The sequence below is a fragment of the Lineus longissimus genome, chromosome 17 (assembly GCF_910592395.1).
Source record: "Lineus longissimus chromosome 17, tnLinLong1.2, whole genome shotgun sequence".
Classification (NCBI taxonomy): Eukaryota; Metazoa; Nemertea; class Pilidiophora; order Heteronemertea; family Lineidae; genus Lineus; species Lineus longissimus.
In genome coordinates this window covers 1,396,196-1,417,277 of record NC_088324.1, presented here as the reverse complement: position 1 = coordinate 1,417,277, position 21,082 = coordinate 1,396,196, and the positions used below count along the sequence as shown (strand labels likewise).

Here is a 21,082-nt window from a genome sequence, read left to right as displayed (position 1 = left end):
CTTCTCTCCCCAGATGCCTCACACGGACCTTCAGGTCCCCATACTCAAGACCAACTCTTACGATATCGCCCTCAAAACAACCCTGGAGTCATGAATTCACAGGTGCTCCTGTGAAATCTCAGTTCTAGTATTATAATATATTATTTGACATGTTATAATGTCCTAATTGTTGCATTGATATTAGTTATATCTTTAGTAGCTAAATTAGTATAGCTATGATACCTACGAACAATCTGCTCAAAATAAAGTGCATGTACTGATTTGTAATCTTCGAATACTTGAAAACACGTGTTAAAAGAATATTTTTGTACCATCCACAAATTTTATTATTATCATTATTTTTCCCAACACCACATATAACCCTGGAATGTTTCGTAATTAATCAGATTTATCAGCTACACGCCCACAGAAAAAAATCATGATAGATTTGTCAGCCTCATATTCATAGTAACGTTTAAGAAAGAGTAAACTTCTTACTGCCTAACTTATAACCAGTAATGTTGTCCAAAATATGGCTTTGATGTTATCTTACATGTACATGTATGTGTACATATCCCGTTTGGTTTTCCAGCACCATGTGATAAACTAGACGAAGCTTTCCACAGTTTGGAGTCGGTGACCTATTCACCACCAGTCCTATACATACCTCCGAATGAATATGTTCGCGATGGAACAAATGCCACTTTCTCATGTAAACCGAAGTACGAAGTCTCTGAGAATACATTCGATGGTCGGCGTCGATGTGATAACGGCAATTATAATGGCCTTTCCCATTCTCCAATCTGTAAAGAAAGTAAGTTAACCGAGCCGGCGTATAGGCGTCCCGAGTTCGCATAAATTTCGTTACCCTTTTTTCTCACTCTTGTCGTTGTCCCCTCAAAATGGTAACGGTTGCACACTAATTTTCGTCCAATTTTTTTTCACGGAGGCTCCTGCTTCTCATGTTACTGTCGCCCGGGGAAGACGTCGAGTACATGTAAGCACCGGTAATGCACACACTCTGCTGGAAACCAAATGCCCAGAGGAAGCCAGCGCCGGTGTAATGTTTTTGGTATCTCCTCATATTTCAGTGTTCCCATACAATTAACAAAAAAAATACCAAGCATTTTCATTATGGCCGGTAAACGGGGAACAACGTGTCAACTCGCCCTTTACCGTTCCCAAACAACATAAACGATCAGGGGGACACTCGGGAACAGAAACATTCAAAAATGTTTCATCTTCAGATAATATAAGGGAAACGGTGAGCGTTTCCCACACTTTTAAGGTTGTTGGTTCGACTTATATATATATATCTGTTTATTCCTCCTATATAGAAGATTACAAAAAATTCAAAGCAACATAAAATTATAACAACTAATGTACACTATTTACATACTTCTAGCTGTTGTCAAAAAATATGTAGTCTTCGGCAAGAAAAACATTTTAGATATAATTAGCCTAAACATTCCAGCACTGTGCTGTGATCCGAAGAAGTGCTACATTTTCTTCATAATCAAAAGCGGAAAGTTGTTTCCCGAGCAATGTTTCTGTGAGTTCATCGTCGCACATGTTCCACAGTGCTGTGCTGAGTTCAACTGGGCATTCATTTTCAATTTGTTCCCAAAATTTCTCACGTTGGGAGGAAAAACCTGAACATCCACAGAAAAAATGAAGTTGCGGATCGGTATAACATTGAGTACATCGATTGCACTTTGTTTCTGTGATAGTTTCTGGTAGCGTGTTTAGCTTAGCTAGGAAGGCATAGTTGCTTTTGTGCTTCCGATCAGTTTGAGCGGTTGTCCATATTAAGGACGGATAGTCCAGAGACTTTTCAATGTTCATTTTTCTGAAAAGAAATATCTGAAAATGAACCCAGTGGCTGGGTGAAATGTGACACCGGAAAGTACAGGCTGGGGAATGTCCCTCAGCCTCAAGTATGCCAAGAGAGTAAGTTGGAACTTCGGGGAATAACAAAAAAGGAATGACAAATGCACTTAGTCATTTAATATAAACCCTTTTGAAAATATTAAAGAATCACCCAAATATTTCGTAAAATAACGGAATGACATACATGTATGAAGTGCATCTTGTAAATTATTGAGTTGGGAATTAATAAAACATTACCAAATTATGCCGTGAAATAACGGAATAGTATTATGAAGCGCAACATGTAAATAAGTGAGTTGGGCGGGAGCTGAACGTCAACTAGGGCTGCGTTGATAAAAAAACAATGTTAGCTTTACCGGAGACATTAAGTCTAAATATGATAATTTTAATGGGTTTAACTGAAAGAGACAACGTCCTTAAGGATACTTAACGTAACCGTTAGGGATAACGTGACTTTTGAGCTTTTGAACAGCCGGGCCCTGGACATTATCAGCTGTAGAAACACAATGATTGGGGACTCTGTGATATAATTGCAGGAGTCCCTAAAGAAACCAAAGATGTCGTAATAAGAGTCACATCAAGACGTGCTCCGACTGAGAGCCGTATATCGACGACCATACAGTGCAATGACTGTACATTTATATTTTTTTAAAGGCCGGGTCTATTTGGCAAGCCGCTCGCCGAACAGGCATCTTTTTTTGTCCTGTTTGGAGAGCCGCTTGCCAAACAGCACTAAAAAGCCACCCAGTTCGGCCAGCCGGGCTTGCCAAACAGGTAAAGAATCTACCCTGTTTGGCGAGCTGGAGACTTTACTTTAATATTAATGAGTTCGGCTCTCCATTCAGGACAAGAAAAAGTCGCTGTTTGGTAAGCCGGGCTTGCCAAGTAGTCACTTCCTTTTTTAAAACGTTGTTGTTGGGTCACGTGTAGGCCTGTATACTTTGCGTGTATAAGTGCGCATGATGTATGTAATATAGACCTTATCATTTTGCTGATTATTCTAACTTTCAGAGGGCTGTAGAGTGCCGAGCCATGCAGACAGAAGACATGTCATCAATAACATTCTGTATCACCCGTTCGACCGGTATTTCAATCATAGGGCATCAATCAATATTGCATGTGAGGATGGTTTCGTGCTGAACTCGTCGAAGACCAATCCACCAATTACCACACAGTGTAATTTCGGAATATGGACGTTTCCAGGAGCGTTTCGTGAGCAATGCGTTGAAGGTTTGTAGTGAACATTTTGAAATCATGTTCTCAGGCAACAAAACGTTCATGAAATACAATTCATTTGATCCTCCCGTGTAACGAACCAATTTAACCAATGTGAGGCCTGTAAGTTGCTATTTGGGGGTACTCCGCACATGTTGGTATGCTAGTAGACTGAACCAGTAACAAACATTGCTGTTTCGAAACATGTCCTGTGAGTATCGGTGCCCGGGTAATATTATCGTATGTTAGAGCCATTTAAATTCCATCCTTACTCGTTTCAGCCCCCTGTGCATTATCAAAATGGCAGAAAGATGGAGTGGCGGTTACCAACGCTCATGATACAATCAGAATAGACGCCAGAGAATATGTGGCGCATGGGAGTGAAATTGATGTTGGTTGCAGAGGGACGCACTATCTGGCTCGATGGAGATATTCTGTGGGGCGTTATGCTTATTCTTTTGAAGCGACTGGTACATCAACAATCCGTGTAACCTGTCAAAAAGGGGCATGGGAGCCAACAGAAACGGTGATATCATGCAAGCCAAGTACGTGGACTTCAAAACACCGCCTCCAATCTACTGAAAACATTTTCCCATAAGCATACGCGAAATACTATATTTTTCTCTCTTGAGAAAAAACCGTCACTGAATGATCATTTTCGTTTTAAAATTATAAATCTATTTCAAGTAAACCTAAGCTCGACCACTTTGGCCCAATTGAGCATAGAATTAGCTTTATCATTATCTCTTATTTGTTTTGACCAATCCTGCAAATATCAAAATGATAATAAATAAGAGAACCCAATTGCATAAGGATTGAATAAACCGTTTGGAAGGAAAATCTAGCGAAACATGTAAACATGTTGTTTTATATAAAGTGTGCAATGTGTATGCTTTGTCGTCACTAGCCAGTGCAGAGGTTAAGTCCTGAGAACTGATGGCGCAGTCACGAGCAAGTGACACTCTTAACGGTTGTCGTTAGAGTTTGCAACTATAATGCCCAAGTCTTAATCACAAAATTAATCGTATTGGATTCCGCGAATTGCAAGAGGAATCGCATCGCTGCCACACTGGTAAGGCAATAACTACAAAAGACTATAGTCAAGTGTACACTTTTCCGGAAAGGAATCTGAAGGTCGTGAAAATAATATACAGTGGTTTTTTTTCAGGAGAATGTCGCTTACCGACAGGCTACAACCAAGAGCTGTCGTTCAGTCCCCAATCAGCTTTCATCGCACACGATGCTATAGTTTACGTGTCTTGCCCAAGAAGACAGGTGTTCAGCTCGACCATGAACAGAAATTCGTTGACCACCAAGTGCAAGTATGGTAATTGGTCTGACGTGACTGTTTTTGGGAAGAAATGCGAACAAGGTATGGATCTCCATTTTATTATTATGTTTCCAGCTCCTCCCTCTGGGAGCTGGAGTCAGTATTGTTTTCGCTCTGATTTCTCGTCCAATCACGTGACCTCTCCAACACTCGATAATGCACTCTTTTCGTCCACGTTTAAGGCCAATCTTCGGCATGAACATGAAATCTAATAAGCGCAGTACTTAAATCAGATGTTTCTCTCGCCTTGAAAACATTCCTGGGTAAAATCCATTGAGATTAGCCGAGTTAATCTACTTTTTCCGTGCTTAAAATCTCTGCCGCTGAATTCTATAAATAAAAACTATTAACATCGCGGCAGTGTGGTTCCCATTGTGCGCCCTCCCACTTCACACCATGTCAGGAAGTTTTTACGGAGAGGGAGGGCGTGCGGTAAGAAGAATGGCCAAAATGACGTCACGTTTTCCTGACAATGCCTCTTGTCAGACCAGTCAAACATTGGGAAAGCATCTTTAATTCAGACAACGTTAGCACCAGAAAAACGAATATGTTAATTTGCAAAATTAAAAGCAGATTTCACCACTAACCAGTCAAATCGGAATACGACGGCGCAAAATGTTCTCGCTTTCCTCCTGCTAAAAAACCTTGTTCCCGCACTCCTATTTTAATTAATGCCAAGGAATATGATATGATCTGTTTTCACTTGTTTGTAATAAAATGGTATTCATATGATGAGATCAATAGTAGTGTCCGTGTCAGATCCCATCGTTCAACTAGTCTTCTCTCCCCAGATGCCTCACACGGACCTTCAGGTCCCCATACTCAAGACCAACTCTTACGATATCGCCCTCAAAACAACCCTGGAGTCATGAATTCACAGGTGCTCCTGTGAAATCTCAGTTCTAGTATTATAATATATTATTTGACATGTTATAATGTCCTAATTGTTGCATTGATATTAGTTATATCTTTAGTAGCTAAATTAGTATAGCTATGATACCTACGAACAATCTGCTCAAAATAAAGTGCATGTACTGATTTGTAATCTTCGAATACTTGAAAACACGTGTTAAAAGAATATTTTTGTACCATCCACAAATTTTATTATTATCATTATTTTTCCCAACACCACATATAACCCTGGAATGTTTCGTAATTAATCAGATTTATCAGCTACACGCCCACAGAAAAAAATCATGATAGATTTGTCAGCCTCATATTCATAGTAACGTTTAAGAAAGAGTAAACTTCTTACTGCCTAACTTATAACCAGTAATGTTGTCCAAAATATGGCTTTGATGTTATCTTACATGTACATGTATGTGTACATATCCCGTTTGGTTTTCCAGCACCATGTGATAAACTAGACGAAGCTTTCCACAGTTTGGAGTCGGTGACCTATTCACCACCAGTCCTATACATACCTCCGAATGAATATGTTCGCGATGGAACAAATGCCACTTTCTCATGTAAACCGAAGTACGAAGTCTCTGAGAATACATTCGATGGTCGGCGTCGATGTGATAACGGCAATTATAATGGCCTTTCCCATTCTCCAATCTGTAAAGAAAGTAAGTTAACCGAGCCGGCGTATAGGCGTCCCGAGTTCGCATAAATTTCGTTACCCTTTTTTCTCACTCTTGTCGTTGTCCCCTCAAAATGGTAACGGTTGCACACTAATTTTCGTCCAATTTTTTTTCACGGAGGCTCCTGCTTCTCATGTTACTGTCGCCCGGGGAAGACGTCGAGTACATGTAAGCACCGGTAATGCACACACTCTGCTGGAAACCAAATGCCCAGAGGAAGCCAGCGCCGGTGTAATGTTTTTGGTATCTCCTCATATTTCAGTGTTCCCATACAATTAACAAAAAAAATACCAAGCATTTTCATTATGGCCGGTAAACGGGGAACAACGTGTCAACTCGCCCTTTACCGTTCCCAAACAACATAAACGATCAGGGGGACACTCGGGAACAGAAACATTCAAAAATGTTTCATCTTCAGATAATATAAGGGAAACGGTGAGCGTTTCCCACACTTTTAAGGTTGTTGGTTCGACTTATATATATATATCTGTTTATTCCTCCTATATAGAAGATTACAAAAAATTCAAAGCAACATAAAATTATAACAACTAATGTACACTATTTACATACTTCTAGCTGTTGTCAAAAAATATGTAGTCTTCGGCAAGAAAAACATTTTAGATATAATTAGCCTAAACATTCCAGCACTGTGCTGTGATCCGAAGAAGTGCTACATTTTCTTCATAATCAAAAGCGGAAAGTTGTTTCCCGAGCAATGTTTCTGTGAGTTCATCGTCGCACATGTTCCACAGTGCTGTGCTGAGTTCAACTGGGCATTCATTTTCAATTTGTTCCGAAAAATTTCTCACGTTGGGAGGAAAAACCTGAACATCCACAGAAAAAATGAAGTTGCGGATCGGTATAACATTGAGTACATCGATTGCACTTTGTTTCTGTGATAGTTTCTGGTAGCGTGTTTAGCTTAGCTAGGAAGGCATAGTTGCTTTTGTGCTTCCGATCAGTTTGAGCGGTTGTCCATATTAAGGACGGATAGTCCAGAGACTTTTCAATGTTCATTTTTCTGAAAAGAAATATCTGAAAATGAACCCAGTGGCTGGGTGAAATGTGACACCGGAAAGTACAGGCTGGGGAATGTCCCTCAGCCTCAAGTATGCCAAGAGAGTAAGTTGGAACTTCGGGGAATAACAAAAAAGGAATGACAAATGCACTTAGTCATTTAATATAAACCCTTTTGAAAATATTAAAGAATCACCCAAATATTTCGTAAAATAACGGAATGACATACATGTATGAAGTGCATCTTGTAAATTATTGAGTTGGGAATTAATAAAACATTACCAAATTATGCCGTGAAATAACGGAATAGTATTATGAAGCGCAACATGTAAATAAGTGAGTTGGGCGGGAGCTGAACGTCAACTAGGGCTGCGTTGATAAAAAAACAATGTTAGCTTTACCGGAGACATTAAGTCTAAATATGATAATTTTAATGGGTTTAACTGAAAGAGACAACGTCCTTAAGGATACTTAACGTAACCGTTAGGGATAACGTGACTTTTGAGCTTTTGAACAGCCGGGCCCTGGACATTATCAGCTGTAGAAACACAATGATTGGGGACTCTGTGATATAATTGCAGGAGTCCCTAAAGAAACCAAAGATGTCGTAATAAGAGTCACATCAAGACGTGCTCCGACTGAGAGCCGTATATCGACGACCATACAGTGCAATGACTGTACATTTATATTTTTTTAAAGGCCGGGTCTATTTGGCAAGCCGCTCGCCGAACAGGCATCTTTTTTTGTCCTGTTTGGAGAGCCGCTTGCCAAACAGCACTAAAAAGCCACCCAGTTCGGCCAGCCGGGCTTGCCAAACAGGTAAAGAATCTACCCTGTTTGGCGAGCTGGAGACTTTACTTTAATATTAATGAGTTCGGCTCTCCATTCAGGACAAGAAAAAGTCGCTGTTTGGTAAGCCGGGCTTGCCAAGTAGTCACTTCCTTTTTTAAAACGTTGTTGTTGGGTCACGTGTAGGCCTGTATACTTTGCGTGTATAAGTGCGCATGATGTATGTAATATAGACCTTATCATTTTGCTGATTATTCTAACTTTCAGAGGGCTGTAGAGTGCCGAGCCATGCAGACAGAAGACATGTCATCAATAACATTCTGTATCACCCGTTCGACCGGTATTTCAATCATAGGGCATCAATCAATATTGCATGTGAGGATGGTTTCGTGCTGAACTCGTCGAAGACCAATCCACCAATTACCACACAGTGTAATTTCGGAATATGGACGTTTCCAGGAGCGTTTCGTGAGCAATGCGTTGAAGGTTTGTAGTGAACATTTTGAAATCATGTTCTCAGGCAACAAAACGTTCATGAAATACAATTCATTTGATCCTCCCGTGTAACGAACCAATTTAACCAATGTGAGGCCTGTAAGTTGCTATTTGGGGGTACTCCGCACATGTTGGTATGCTAGTAGACTGAACCAGTAACAAACATTGCTGTTTCGAAACATGTCCTGTGAGTATCGCTGCCCGGGTAATATTATCGTATGTTAGAGCCATTTAAATTCCATCCTTACTCGTTTCAGCCCCCTGTGCATTATCAAAATGGCAGAAAGATGGAGTGGCGGTTACCAACGCTCATGATACAATCAGAATAGACGCCAGAGAATATGTGGCGCATGGGAGTGAAATTGATGTTGGTTGCAGAGGGACGCACTATCTGGCTCGATGGAGATATTCTGTGGGGCGTTATGCTTATTCTTTTGAAGCGACTGGTACATCAACAATCCGTGTAACCTGTCAAAAAGGGGCATGGGAGCCAACAGAAACGGTGATATCATGCAAGCCAAGTACGTGGACTTCAATACACCGCCTCCAATCTACTGAAAACATTTTCCCATAAGCATACGCGAAATACTATATTTTTCTCTCTTGAGAAAAAACCGTCACTGAATGATCATTTTCGTTTTAAAATTATAAATCTATTTCAAGTAAACCTAAGCTCGACCACTTTGGCCCAATTGAGCATAGAACTAGCTTTATCATTATCTCTTATTTGTTTTGACCAATCATGCAAATATCAAAATGATAATAAATAAGAGAACCCAATTGAATAAGGATTGAATAAACCGTTTGGAAGGGAATTCTAGCGAAACATGTAAACATGTTGTTTTATATAAAGTGTGCAATGTGTATTCTTTGTCGTCACTTGCCAGTGCAGAGGTTAAGTCCTCAGAACTTATGGCAAGTCGTTAGAGTTTGCAACTATAATGCCCAGGTCTTAATCACAAAATTAATCGTATTGGACTCCGCGAATTGCAAGAGGAATCGCATCGTTGTCACACCGGTAAGGCAATAACTACAAAAGACTATAGTCAAGTGTACACTTTATTTGGAAAGGAATCTGAAGGTCGTGAAAATAATATACAGTGGTTTTTTTTCAGGAGAATGTCGCTTACCGACAGACTACAACCAAGAGCTGTTGTTCCGTCCCCAATCAGCTTCCATCGCACACGATGCTATAGTTTACGTGTCTTGCCCAAGAAGACAGGTGTTCAGCTCGACCATGAACAGAAATTCGTTGACCACCAAGTGCAAGTATGGTAATTGGTCTGACGTGACTGTTTTTGGGAAGAAATGCGAACAAGGTATGGATATCCATTTTATTACATTATAATATATTATTTGATATGTTATAATGTCCTAATTGTTGCATTGATATTAGTTATATCTTTAGTAGCTAAATTAGTATAGCTATGATACCTACAAACAATCTGCTCAAAATAAAGTGCATGTACTGATTTGTAATCTTCGAATACTTGAAAACACGTGTTAAAAGAATATTTTTGTACCATCCACAAATTTTATTATTATCATTATTTTTCCCAACACCACATATAACCCTGGAATGTTTCGTAATTAATCAGATTTATCAGCTACACGCCCACAGAAAAAAATCATGATAGATTTGTCAGCCTCATATTCATAGTAACGTTTAAGAAAGAGTAAACTTCTTACTGCCTAACTTATAACCAGTAATGTTGTCCAAAATATGGCTTTGATGTTATCTTACATGTACATGTATGTGTACATATCCCGTTTGGTTTTCCAGCACCATGTGATAAACTAGACGAAGCTTTCCACAGTTTGGAGTCGGTGACCTATTCACCACCAGTCCTATACATACCTCCGAATGAATATGTTCGCGATGGAACAAATGCCACTTTCTCATGTAAACCGAAGTACGAAGTCTCTGAGAATACATTCGATGGTCGGCGTCGATGTGATAACGGCAATTATAATGGCCTTTCCCATTCTCCAATCTGTAAAGAAAGTAAGTTAACCGAGCCGGCGTATAGGCGTCCCGAGTTCGCATAAATTTCGTTACCCTTTTTTCTCACTCTTGTCGTTGTCCCCTCAAAATGGTAACGGTTGCACACTAATTTTCGTCCAATTTTTTTTCACGGAGGCTCCTGCTTCTCATGTTACTGTCGCCCGGGGAAGACGTCGAGTACATGTAAGCACCGGTAATGCACACACTCTGCTGGAAACCAAATGCCCAGAGGAAGCCAGCGCCGGTGTAATGTTTTTGGTATCTCCTCATATTTCAGTGTTCCCATACAATTAACAAAAAAAATACCAAGCATTTTCATTATGGCCGGTAAACGGGGAACAACGTGTCAACTCGCCTTTTACCGTTCCCAAACAACATAAACGATCAGGGGGACACTCGGGAACAGAAACATTCAAAAATGTTTCATCTTCAGATAATATAAGGGAAACGGTGAGCGTTTCCCACACTTTTAAGGTTGTTGGTTCGACTTATATATATATATCTGTTTATTCCTCCTATATAGAAGATTACAAAAAATTCAAAGCAACATAAAATTATAACAACTAATGTACACTATTTACATACTTCTAGCTGTTGTCAAAAAATATGTAGTCTTCGGCAAGAAAAACATTTTAGATATAATTAGCCTAAACATTCCAGCACTGTGCTGTGATCCGAAGAAGTGCTACATTTTCTTCATAATCAAAAGCGGAAAGTTGTTTCCCGAGCAATGTTTCTGTGAGTTCATCGTCGCACATGTTCCACAGTGCTGTGCTGAGTTCAACTGGGCATTCATTTTCAATTTGTTCCCAAAATTTCTCACGTTGGGAGGAAAAACCTGAACATCCACAGAAAAAATGAAGTTGCGGATCGGTATAACATTGAGTACATCGATTGCACTTTGTTTCTGTGATAGTTTCTGGTAGCGTGTTTAGCTTAGCTAGGAAGGCATAGTTGCTTTTGTGCTTCCGATCAGTTTGAGCGGTTGTCCATATTAAGGACGGATAGTCCAGAGACTTTTCAATGTTCATTTTTCTGAAAAGAAATATCTGAACATGAACCCAGTGGCTGGGTGAAATGTGACACCGGAAAGTACAGGCTGGGGAATGTCCCTCAGCCTCAAGTATGCCAAGAGAGTAAGTTGGAACTTCGGGGAATAACAAAAAAGGAATGACAAATGCACTTAGTCATTTAATATAAACCCTTTTGAAAATATTAAAGAATCACCCAAATATTTCGTAAAATAACGGAATGACATACATGTATGAAGTGCATCTTGTAAATTATTGAGTTGGGAATTAATAAAACATTACCAAATTATGCCGTGAAATAACGGAATAGTATTATGAAGCGCAACATGTAAATAAGTGAGTTGGGCGGGAGCTGAACGTCAACTAGGGCTGCGTTGATCAAAAAACAATGTTAGCTTTACCGGAGACATTAAGTCTAAATATGATAATTTTAATGGGTTTAACTGAAAGAGACAACGTCCTTAAGGATACTTAACGTAACCGTTAGGGATAACGTGACTTTTGAGCTTTTGAACAGCCGGGCCCTGGACATTATCAGCTGTAGAAACACAATGATTGGGGACTCTGTGATATAATTGCAGGAGTCCCTAAAGAAACCAAAGATGTCGTAATAAGAGTCACATCAAGACGTGCTCCGACTGAGAGCCGTATATCGACGACCATACAGTGCAATGACTGTACATTTATATTTTTTTAAAGGCCGGGTCTATTTGGCAAGCCGCTCGCCGAACAGGCATCTTTTTTTGTCCTGTTTGGAGAGCCGCTTGCCAAACAGCACTAAAAAGCCACCCAGTTCGGCCAGCCGGGCTTGCCAAACAGGTAAAAAATCTACCCTGTTTGGCGAGGTGGAGACTTTACTTTAATATGAATGAGTTCGGCTCTCCATTCAGGACAAGAAAAAGTCGCTGTTTGGTAAGCCGGGCTTGCCAAGTAGTCACTTCCTTTTTTAAAACGTAGTTGTTGGGTCACGTGTAGGCCTGTATACTTTGCGTGTATAAGTGCGCATGATGTATGTTATATAGACCTTATCATTTTGCTGATTATTCTAACTTTCAGAGGGCTGTAGAGTGCCGAGCCATGCAGACAGAAGACATGTCATCAATAACATTCTGTATTACCCGTTCGACCGGTATTTCAATCATAGGGCATCAATCAATATTGCATGTGAGGATGGTTTCGTGCTGAACTCGTCGAAGACCAATCCAACAATTACCACACAGTGTAATTTCGGAATATGGACGTTTCCAGGAGCGTTTCGTGAGCAATGCGTTGAAGGTTTGTAGTGAACATTTTGAAATCATGTTCTCAGGCAACAAAACGTTCATGAAATACAATTCATTTGATCCTCCCGTGTAACGAACCAATTTAACCAATGTGAGGCCTGTAAGTTGCTATTTGGGGGGACTCCGCACATGTTGGTATGCTAGTAGACTGAACCAGTAACAAACATTGCTGTTTCGAAACATGTCCTGTGAGTATCGGTGCCGGGGTAATATTATCGTATGTTAGAGCCATTTAAATTCCATCCTTACTCGTTTCAGCCCCCTGTGCATTATCAAAATGGCAGAAAGATGGAGTGGCGGTTACCAACGCTCATGATACAATCAGAATAGACGCCAGAGAATATGTGGCGCATGGGAATGAAATTGATGTTGGTTGCAGAGGGACGCACTACCTGGCTCGACGGAGACATTATTCGGGACGTTATGGTTATTATTTTGGAGCGACTGGTACATCAACAATCCGTGTTACCTGTCAAAAAGGGGCATGGGATCCAACAGAAATGGTGATATCATGCAAGCCAAGTACGTGGACTTCAATACACCGCCTCCAATCTACTGAAAACATTTTCCCATAAGCATACGCGAAATACTATATTTTTCTCTCTTGAGAAAAAACCGTCACTGAATGATCATTTTCGTTTTAAGATTATAAATCTATGTCAAGTAAACCTAAGCTCGACCACTTTGGCCCAATTGAGCATAGAACTAGCTTTATCATTATCTCTTATTTGTTTTGACCAATCCTGCAAATATCAAAATGATAATAAATAAGAGAACCCAATTGCATAAGGATTGAATAAACCGTTTGGAAGGAAAATCTAGCGAAACATGTAAACATGTTGTTTTATATAAAGTGTGCAATGTGTATGCTTTGTCGTCACTAGCCAGTGCAGAGGTTAAGTGTCAGTCCATGATACCACCATGCAGAGGGTGGCAAGGTGGCGGTCAACCGTTTTTAACGAGATTAGGTATGCAAGATCCTTCCACTAAGCCATCATTACACAGCAATTGATGACTCTCAAAAATCACTAGCAACCGAGTTAGGGGCAGGCCTAGTTAGGGGGCTTATTTTAGCTTTTTTCCCCCTATTTTTTGTGTATTTTTTTGTCAATGTTGGGCACTCCTGCAGAGACTAAAAAAAATAGCTGGATTTTCCCCCTTTGTATGATGGAAGTATTTGATGAGATCTTCCATTCTGCAACAGGTCATTGAGTAACACTTCATACTTTGGTCGTGCTAGGCCTAGTAATTATGCATACCTAGGGGCAGTGCTTAGGAAGAGCTCTCTATCGACGCTCATATCTCCACCACTGCAGGTCTTTGAATGCTGTGGCTTGCACATGATAAAGCAGAAGTGCTCATTTCACATACTAGTAACACCTTCCATTGCTAAGGAGCCAATTGACCAAAGGTGCAGTTCCTACTGTAATTACTGTTTGATGAGGACAACCCTGCAGTTGGCTGCACCGTCAAGAGTACTGCTTTTGGAAGTTTTTAGCTCCTTGGTTGGCGGTGAAATGTTCTCCTGGAGTTGCTATAGCATTGGCTAAATTGTACATATACATGTACTGGAATGGGGAAGTTTTTCATGAACTGAGTTACGGTACTGTCCAGTCCCTTAGGGGAGATCACAACTTTCCACATGCTACACTTGTACCTGTCTGCAGAGGACAGTGCTGCCACCTAAGAAGCAGGGACACTTTTTTTTTACAAATGGGTGATTTATTTACAAGCTAATATAATGATACATAGCAAACAGGCTATTTTGCAGACAATAGCCAAACCACTACTAACCACTACTAGGGAGGGACCAATACTAGTAACACCTCATTTACGGTACTACATGTCAGGCCCAAGTGCAGGATAGTATCAGGAGAGAGTCGCACTTTCCAGTAGCAGGCTTGGTTGTTCAAAACTGACATTAGCGCTACTAAGTATACTGACATTAAAAATCTATCTTGGCATTTACAATTGTTTACTGAAAGCCAAAGTTCAAATTTATCCCAAGATATCGCTATAAAATCATTTTTTAACCAAGCCCCGCATTTTACCTGATAAACCATCCGCTAGATATACTAGAACATCAAATCTGGATGTCCTTCATATTGCAGGTTATGTTAGTCAAGGGAGACAAAAACACAGCATGTAACAGTTTTAGGAAATTCACCATGTATTTTTTTTAGAAAAAGAGAGATGTATTGTAGAATGCGAACAATGCATTTGCAATCAATGGCGTGGAAAATCTCAGGTCAAGCCTGATGAATGTACATCCAATAAAGTCGTACCCTTTCATTCTAAATCAAGAATTCTTGATGTGTAGCTGACAACTTTCACTGGGTAATTCTGCCCAGTCATGACTCAAAGACCAACATTTCAGAAAATCTGTCTCTACCCTCTTATCATTTCTCTCTCCCAGCTCAAGAGTGCTTGACCAGCAGTCCTTATGATACTGTTGCAACAACATCACCCATCAAATTTGCCCTTCTGTCCCGTCTGCTGGGTTTTCTAAGGCGTCGGCTGGTTGAACAGAGGAAGAGGCAACAGCGGACTGAAAAAAGATATTGATGGAGAATCAGGTTTGGCTTAGAATCCCTCATTGCCAAGGAGATGGGAGCCAGAATGGCATCAAGGTTTTCAGCTTAGTCCCTCCTCTCTCATCAGTGACCTTCTTACATGTAAGTCAGTCGCTGCAGGCAGAATTAACCAATATTCACTTTGGCTTGCCCCGAATCTTCTCCCCTTTTTTTTCATTCAACTCACCTCTGTATCCATGGGTGCTGGTTCTACTTCTGGTTCTACATTTGCCACAGATACTCGATGTTTAGCCTCACATCCTTTACACAGAGCTGAAAAGGCACCAGATTATGGGGGTAATGATAATATGATGTGCAATATAATAGTGTGAGGACATGATGATGATGATCGACTTGTTTTGATAATGCGACCGGCCATGCTGATTTTGTACGGCAGTGAAGCATCACCTCCAGTGGCACTGGCAGGGAATCATAACTGGGACTTCCTGATCATCAAGCCAAGGCTCCAATTAACTTTCTAGGAAGAACACAAGTGAAGTGGTAAATCGTTATCACTCAGTTGGTTTTGCACCAAAGTTAGGTTTAGTCAGAGTGGGTATCATTACAGGCCTACTGCTTCTTTTCTACTTCAGTGATTTTGAGACTGATCCCTTACCTGAGCCAACTGGGACAAAAACTCCCCACTTGATGTATATTTCCCGAGACATCACTCGATGAACTGAACCACCATCTTTTCTGGGCTTCCGACTTGTTTTAGAGGGTTGATGAAGTGGGTGCTGGCATCTCCTTTGCTGATTCCATGATAAACTCAACTTGTATCGGTGGTTCGGGCATATTGTGGTGTCCAGAACTGGAGAACTCATATCAAACACGCCAGCACGAAGTGCTATGAGCTCCCATTCACTTTTGACTTGACTGGCTTTCCTGGAGGACATCCAACGCATCAAATGGGAGTGCACGTCCTTCTTACATTGTTTCAAGGGGATCACACTCTTGTCATTGGGGTATGAAGCGTAAGTACCACACTCGATATCCTTGGATATGACAGCAAATCCACATTTCAACTGTGATTTTTCAGGTTCCATTTTCAATAGACTATCACACAATGTACACGTGCAAGTACACAATGCATTGTAACTGTAACTGTTGTTGTTGTTGTCGTTGCTGGTGTTCGTTTCCGCCTAGACCGCTAAGCCTCCACAGGGGTAATAAAGGCCTCTAGGTTGTTTGAGGGAGTGTGTGGGAGGGGCAAGGGAGAGGGGGGGTTCACTAACATCTAAAAATGTAATTTTATTTGGAAAGCATGTGTAGTTCGTCAGTTATCTGAGGGAATGGGCAAAAAATGGGCACCAGTGAGAAGGGCGCGACTCGACCCCCTCACCGGAAAACCGTAAGGGCGGCCGGATTTTTTTCTTTTGCAAATTAAAAAACAGCATTCTGACTTCCTTACCTGGAAGTGGCATCACCTAAAAAACTGCAGTGTTGGAGCTAAAGGAGAGTTAAAATTGCCTTTTTACTGAAATTTGAGATTGCATTGTTTTTGGGACGTACTGTACCTGTCATTAAAATGTACCTGGGGCAAAACAAAAGGCATGAAAAGGTAGCTCAGATCATGTACTTTCAATTTCAATAGGCGGTGTTTAGTGATAATTCTGTTTGATGCACGAAAATTGACAAAAGACTTGGCCTATTTTGAGGGATAATGCATGTTTTTTTAAAAGGAAAATGAGTAGGAAATGGTTAACAGCCGTACCCCAAAACTGTGGGGTTATTTTCGATCCACCAGCCTTCATAGTACCCTAGGACAGGTCTGTGGTAGAAATTACAACTAGATCTGTTGACCCCCCACCTTGCCACCATTTGCATGATCCTGCATGGTGGTATCATGGACTGACACTTAAGATTTGCGAAATTCACAAAATGCTTTCGAAACATTCAAAGTGAAGACTTGAAGGGAGGGTATGTTTGTTCTCCCCACAGAATTAGTGTTTCAGAAGCCTGCAGCGGGTTTTCTGATGATTTTTTGGAAGAAGAATGTTGTGGAATCAGAAACAGCTTTGAGAGCTGCCAGAATATCAGCGGCTGCCTGGATGCCACCCAACTAATTCTGGATGCCGTCATTGGACGTCCTGCATGCTTGTTGATAATCTATAGACCTGCCCATACAAAGAACTATACACCTATTCTAAAATACCTTGGTACCGTAAAGTCAACTTTTAAATGGAAAATGCATAAGCCTCGTTCTGAGAGCGGAGTGTTTTGGACACGCAACCAAGATGCTCTACCAAAGTTCCCTCGGGTTGCACTAAAATGTGGAAACCATGCACACGTCACGTCAATGGAATTTCAGCTCACTTCAGAAGTTTGAGGCTCTCAAAACACTGCTTCAAACACAAATCAGTCAAGGAAGCATCAACCACCCTAAGTTTTTTAATGAGCACTACACATATTTGCCGAGAAAAACGCTCCAAATAGCCCATTTGCGCAGATTTTAGCATCACTTGAGCGAGCCGATGCGGACTTCCTATGCGCGCTGTACAAAATGTACATGTCTCATTTTCTGTAACGTTGCCGTAACATAATGTAAACAATGGCGCTACCGGCGCTCCGGCCGGGCCGGCGATGGATGGAATTTGCCAAATTCGCACATATTCAAGTTATTTTCGTGGCCTATCTTTTTAAGTTTGAGGTATTTTAGAATAGAAATTGAACCCTCGGCTTCGGACCTTGGTTGAGTTACCAAGACACTCTCGGGTGGAGCTAAAATTTCGTCCAAACCCTCGCCTGTCGGCTCGGGTTTGGACTGTATTTTAGCTCCACCCGAGAGTGTCTTGGTAACTCAACCAAGGTCCTCCGCCTCGGGTTCAATTCCTTAAATTAAATAAAACTTGAAAACTTTATGTCCTCTTACCTTTTTAAAGTAATTTCAAACTGTGAGCTTCATCTTGCCTGACATTTATCACTCTCAAATAAAAAATGTTTGGTGATACTTCGTACTTAACCATTGGAAATCCCAGCATTTCTCTTTGATAATATTTCAAGTGGTGATATCCTAAGTGAAATATGTGTCGTGACAGGATGTCTTTCAGGGCATGACAAGAACTCTAAGAGCCAGAATCATGACATTTCACTGTGGATACTTCTGATAAGACTTCATGACATTATAACGACTAGCATATACCCATGGAGCGGGCAAAGTTGAAATGTAATATACATTAGTTAAATGGGCACGATGATTGAGCTACATTAAATTTCTAACGTTGCTGAAGTTTTATTAAAGGTTAAACACGAAATTAACTGCATTTAGGGACTTATTGCTGCTATCTACATGCAACCCCCAATTGATTGATTGGAGTACGCTATTTTGCACAATGCATTGAGACCAGTGACAGCAGGTCCTGTTCCAAATAAGGCCCTCACATATTAGGCATATCACCTACCCACTCCCGTACCCAATGCCACTGTCGGACCAAAGCCAGGCGCATGGAGAGATGCAGAACGCAATTCAAACTGACAACATCAATCATTAAAGAATAAATCAAAGAGCAAGCGCTGGCCACTGTACACATTTTGTCCATCCTGGCATAACTGTTTATTGATACCCTGACTGCATGTTCCGGTAGGCCAATCTGCAGAATTTGCCTTATCACTCAGGTCAGTGTTTCTCGAATAGAACTTAAATAGAACAGGCTAATCATTAATCTCCCTTGGTTTTGTAGGTCTTGGGTCTTGGGTCTTGGTTTTGTAGACACCCACACGGGTGTCTACAAAACCAAGACCTACAAAACCAAGACCCCCCACCTACAAAACCAAGATCTACAAAACCAAGACCCATCAACAAACCTACTCCAAACTAGTACCTAGTACCATAGTACCTGCCCAAGAAGTAATTACATTGTTCTTTTTTTTCATTCACCCTAACCCTTTAGAAAGCTAGGCTATATTATCACGAATACCCTCGAGAGGACTATTTAAGGTATTTTAGCTTTTGTATTATATCCTTACCCCGAGATCCTTATTTTCTTGGAAAAGCTTAACCAGTGTTAAATGTTCTGAACAGAATCTGAGTACAAAGCATCAAAGAGCTTGTTTATATAGGAGCTTCTGTTTTATTGATAAATTGCAACTTCCTGCTGAAAAAAGGAGAGATGTAGATGGGGTCTTGGTTTTGTAGGTCTTGGTTTTGTAGATGGGGGGTCTTGGTTTTGTAGGTCTTGGTTTTGTACACTCCAAAAATTAAATAGTAAATCATTTACCATTTGAAGTTGTTAACGATACGTTTACCAATAAGTAGTTAACATAACTATTTTCATAGTTAGAGTAACTACTTGAAATCCAAACAGCATGAATACTTTTTTACCATTTCAAGTAGTAAAATCAGCCGACCAATCAGAATCACTGATTTTGTGAATTAACCACTTGAAGTAGTAAGCTTCGACCAATCAGAATGCGCCCCCAGACAGCAGACGTCCAGCGTCGATCGCCGCCATTTTTAACCCGCTTCAAAAGCCAAACTTCGTTTTCGCTGATCTTTGAAATGGACGTCGAGGAAACGTTGGCCTCATGGGGGATGGGAGAACTGGTTAAAGTGTTCAAGGGTAAGATATAGCTTTTGTAGATATTCTTTTTTTCATGTTTCCGACAGCACAAAAGACATTTTTTTTGACAATTTTGTAAAGGCCTAAGGCAAAAAAGAAAACGCGCACCATTCGAAACCTGTTTTTAGTTCTCTTTTTTCTTCAGTTCTCACGACGCATGCACAAAACATTTTTATCACCAGTTCGATAGGCCTGTAGGCTACTCTATTAATGAAGAATGCACTAAACTGGAAAAAGAAGAAGTTTGTAGGCGATGTGATAAGTAAAAGACAACTTAAAAAGGCCCGCGAAAGTGCGCGCCCGTCAGCGCTCTTGTGATAATACGATGCGCGCCATGAAGCAAAGTGTCGCACTCTCGATTTAAGAACAGTTTCAAACAGTTTTATTCGATTTTAGTGCTAAATTTTATATGAACATTATTGAAAATTTGTTCCGAAGTATTAGTAGAGCATTCGCGCATTACATGCATTTAATGAGATACTCGTTAGTTTGAATATTCCCGCCGAAAAAGTTGACGCAAGTGTGAAGTATTTCCGAGAGGGTGCACTCGGATCGAGCTCAAAATCGATGGCGGAAGTCGCCGGGACTGTTGACGTTTTATACTGATCTAAAATGCGATCGATTTCGACCCCATTCTGCCAAATGTTCCTTTTCCAAATACTTGCGAGCAGAAATTGTTGTCTCATTATAGCAGAGTGTCAAATTCACGCATATTGCGTGAAATGTCTTGCTGAAAAATGCTTCGGACACAGACGCTTCATTCAGAACAGATGATGATTCATTCATTCATGATTTGCATGCACTGACCCACCACCTACAGTGTATAGGCTACATGTACATATGTACATGTAGGGCCTAGCATGCTAGGCCCTACATGCAATGTACATTATAGCCCTGTTAGTGGTGAAGCCTGGCCACCATAGGCCTAAAGGCTTTGAAATGTCCACACTGAATTCAGTCGAAATCCACTGCCGAGACCAGAAGGCCTACTGGTCTGACTGGTCACTCGTCGTGAGACTGTTCATTCAATCTGGACGTTTTGATCTGGCATTCTGGATGGGTCAGTGTCTGAATTGTCTGCAGTCTTATTGATAGTTGTAAGTTTTGCAGTGCAGTTTGCCTGAGACATATGATCATCCAGGACCACCAGGTCCAGTCAGTGTTCAGTAGTGTAGCTTATTTAATTTTATGTATTTGGAAAGAGAAGTTCGTTCTGTGGATGCTTTCTTGGATCCTTCCTGTCCTCTACTAAATGTCTTTATGATTATCTACCAACTCTGTATTTTTAACTGGTTATTATCGAATGAAATGGCCGGGTCGAAATTGAGTA

At 40.7% G+C, this 21,082-nt stretch overlaps 2 protein-coding genes across 5 annotated transcripts in view; one reads left to right on the top strand and one right to left on the bottom strand.

Moving 5' to 3' along the window:
- LOC135501373 (sushi, von Willebrand factor type A, EGF and pentraxin domain-containing protein 1-like) overlaps positions 1 to 14,952 on the top strand; it is a 33,819-nt gene extending 18,867 nt beyond the window's left edge. Inside the window, exons 20-30 of one of the 4 annotated variants that reach the window (XM_064793448.1) lie at positions 572 to 793; positions 2,881 to 3,099; positions 3,366 to 3,629; positions 4,253 to 4,456; positions 5,764 to 5,985; positions 8,074 to 8,292; positions 8,559 to 8,822; positions 9,417 to 9,620; positions 10,085 to 10,306; positions 12,394 to 12,612; positions 12,879 to 14,952. In XM_064793448.1, the coding sequence (XP_064649518.1) occupies positions 572 to 793; positions 2,881 to 3,099; positions 3,366 to 3,629; positions 4,253 to 4,456; positions 5,764 to 5,985; positions 8,074 to 8,292; positions 8,559 to 8,822; positions 9,417 to 9,620; positions 10,085 to 10,306; positions 12,394 to 12,612; positions 12,879 to 13,195 (2,576 nt within the window). In that variant the 3' untranslated portion in view covers positions 13,196 to 14,952. The remainder of the gene's footprint in view (positions 1 to 571; positions 794 to 2,880; positions 3,100 to 3,365; positions 3,630 to 4,252; positions 4,457 to 5,763; positions 5,986 to 8,073; positions 8,293 to 8,558; positions 8,823 to 9,416; positions 9,621 to 10,084; positions 10,307 to 12,393; positions 12,613 to 12,878) is intronic. The other 3 variants (XM_064793450.1, XM_064793449.1, XM_064793451.1) reach the window with 3 other exon arrangements.
- Positions 14,953 to 15,017: 65 nt separating this feature from the next.
- Positions 15,018 to 16,562, bottom strand: LOC135501756 (uncharacterized). Its single transcript, XM_064794037.1, has 3 exons — positions 15,810 to 16,562; positions 15,381 to 15,466; positions 15,018 to 15,168 (listed from the first exon to the last, which is right to left on the bottom strand). The coding sequence occupies exons 1-3, from the start codon at positions 16,237 to 16,239 to the stop codon at positions 15,091 to 15,093; spliced, it is 594 nt and encodes a 197-aa protein (XP_064650107.1). The 5' UTR covers positions 16,240 to 16,562; the 3' UTR covers positions 15,018 to 15,090.
- Positions 16,563 to 21,082: the final 4,520 nt, after the last annotated feature.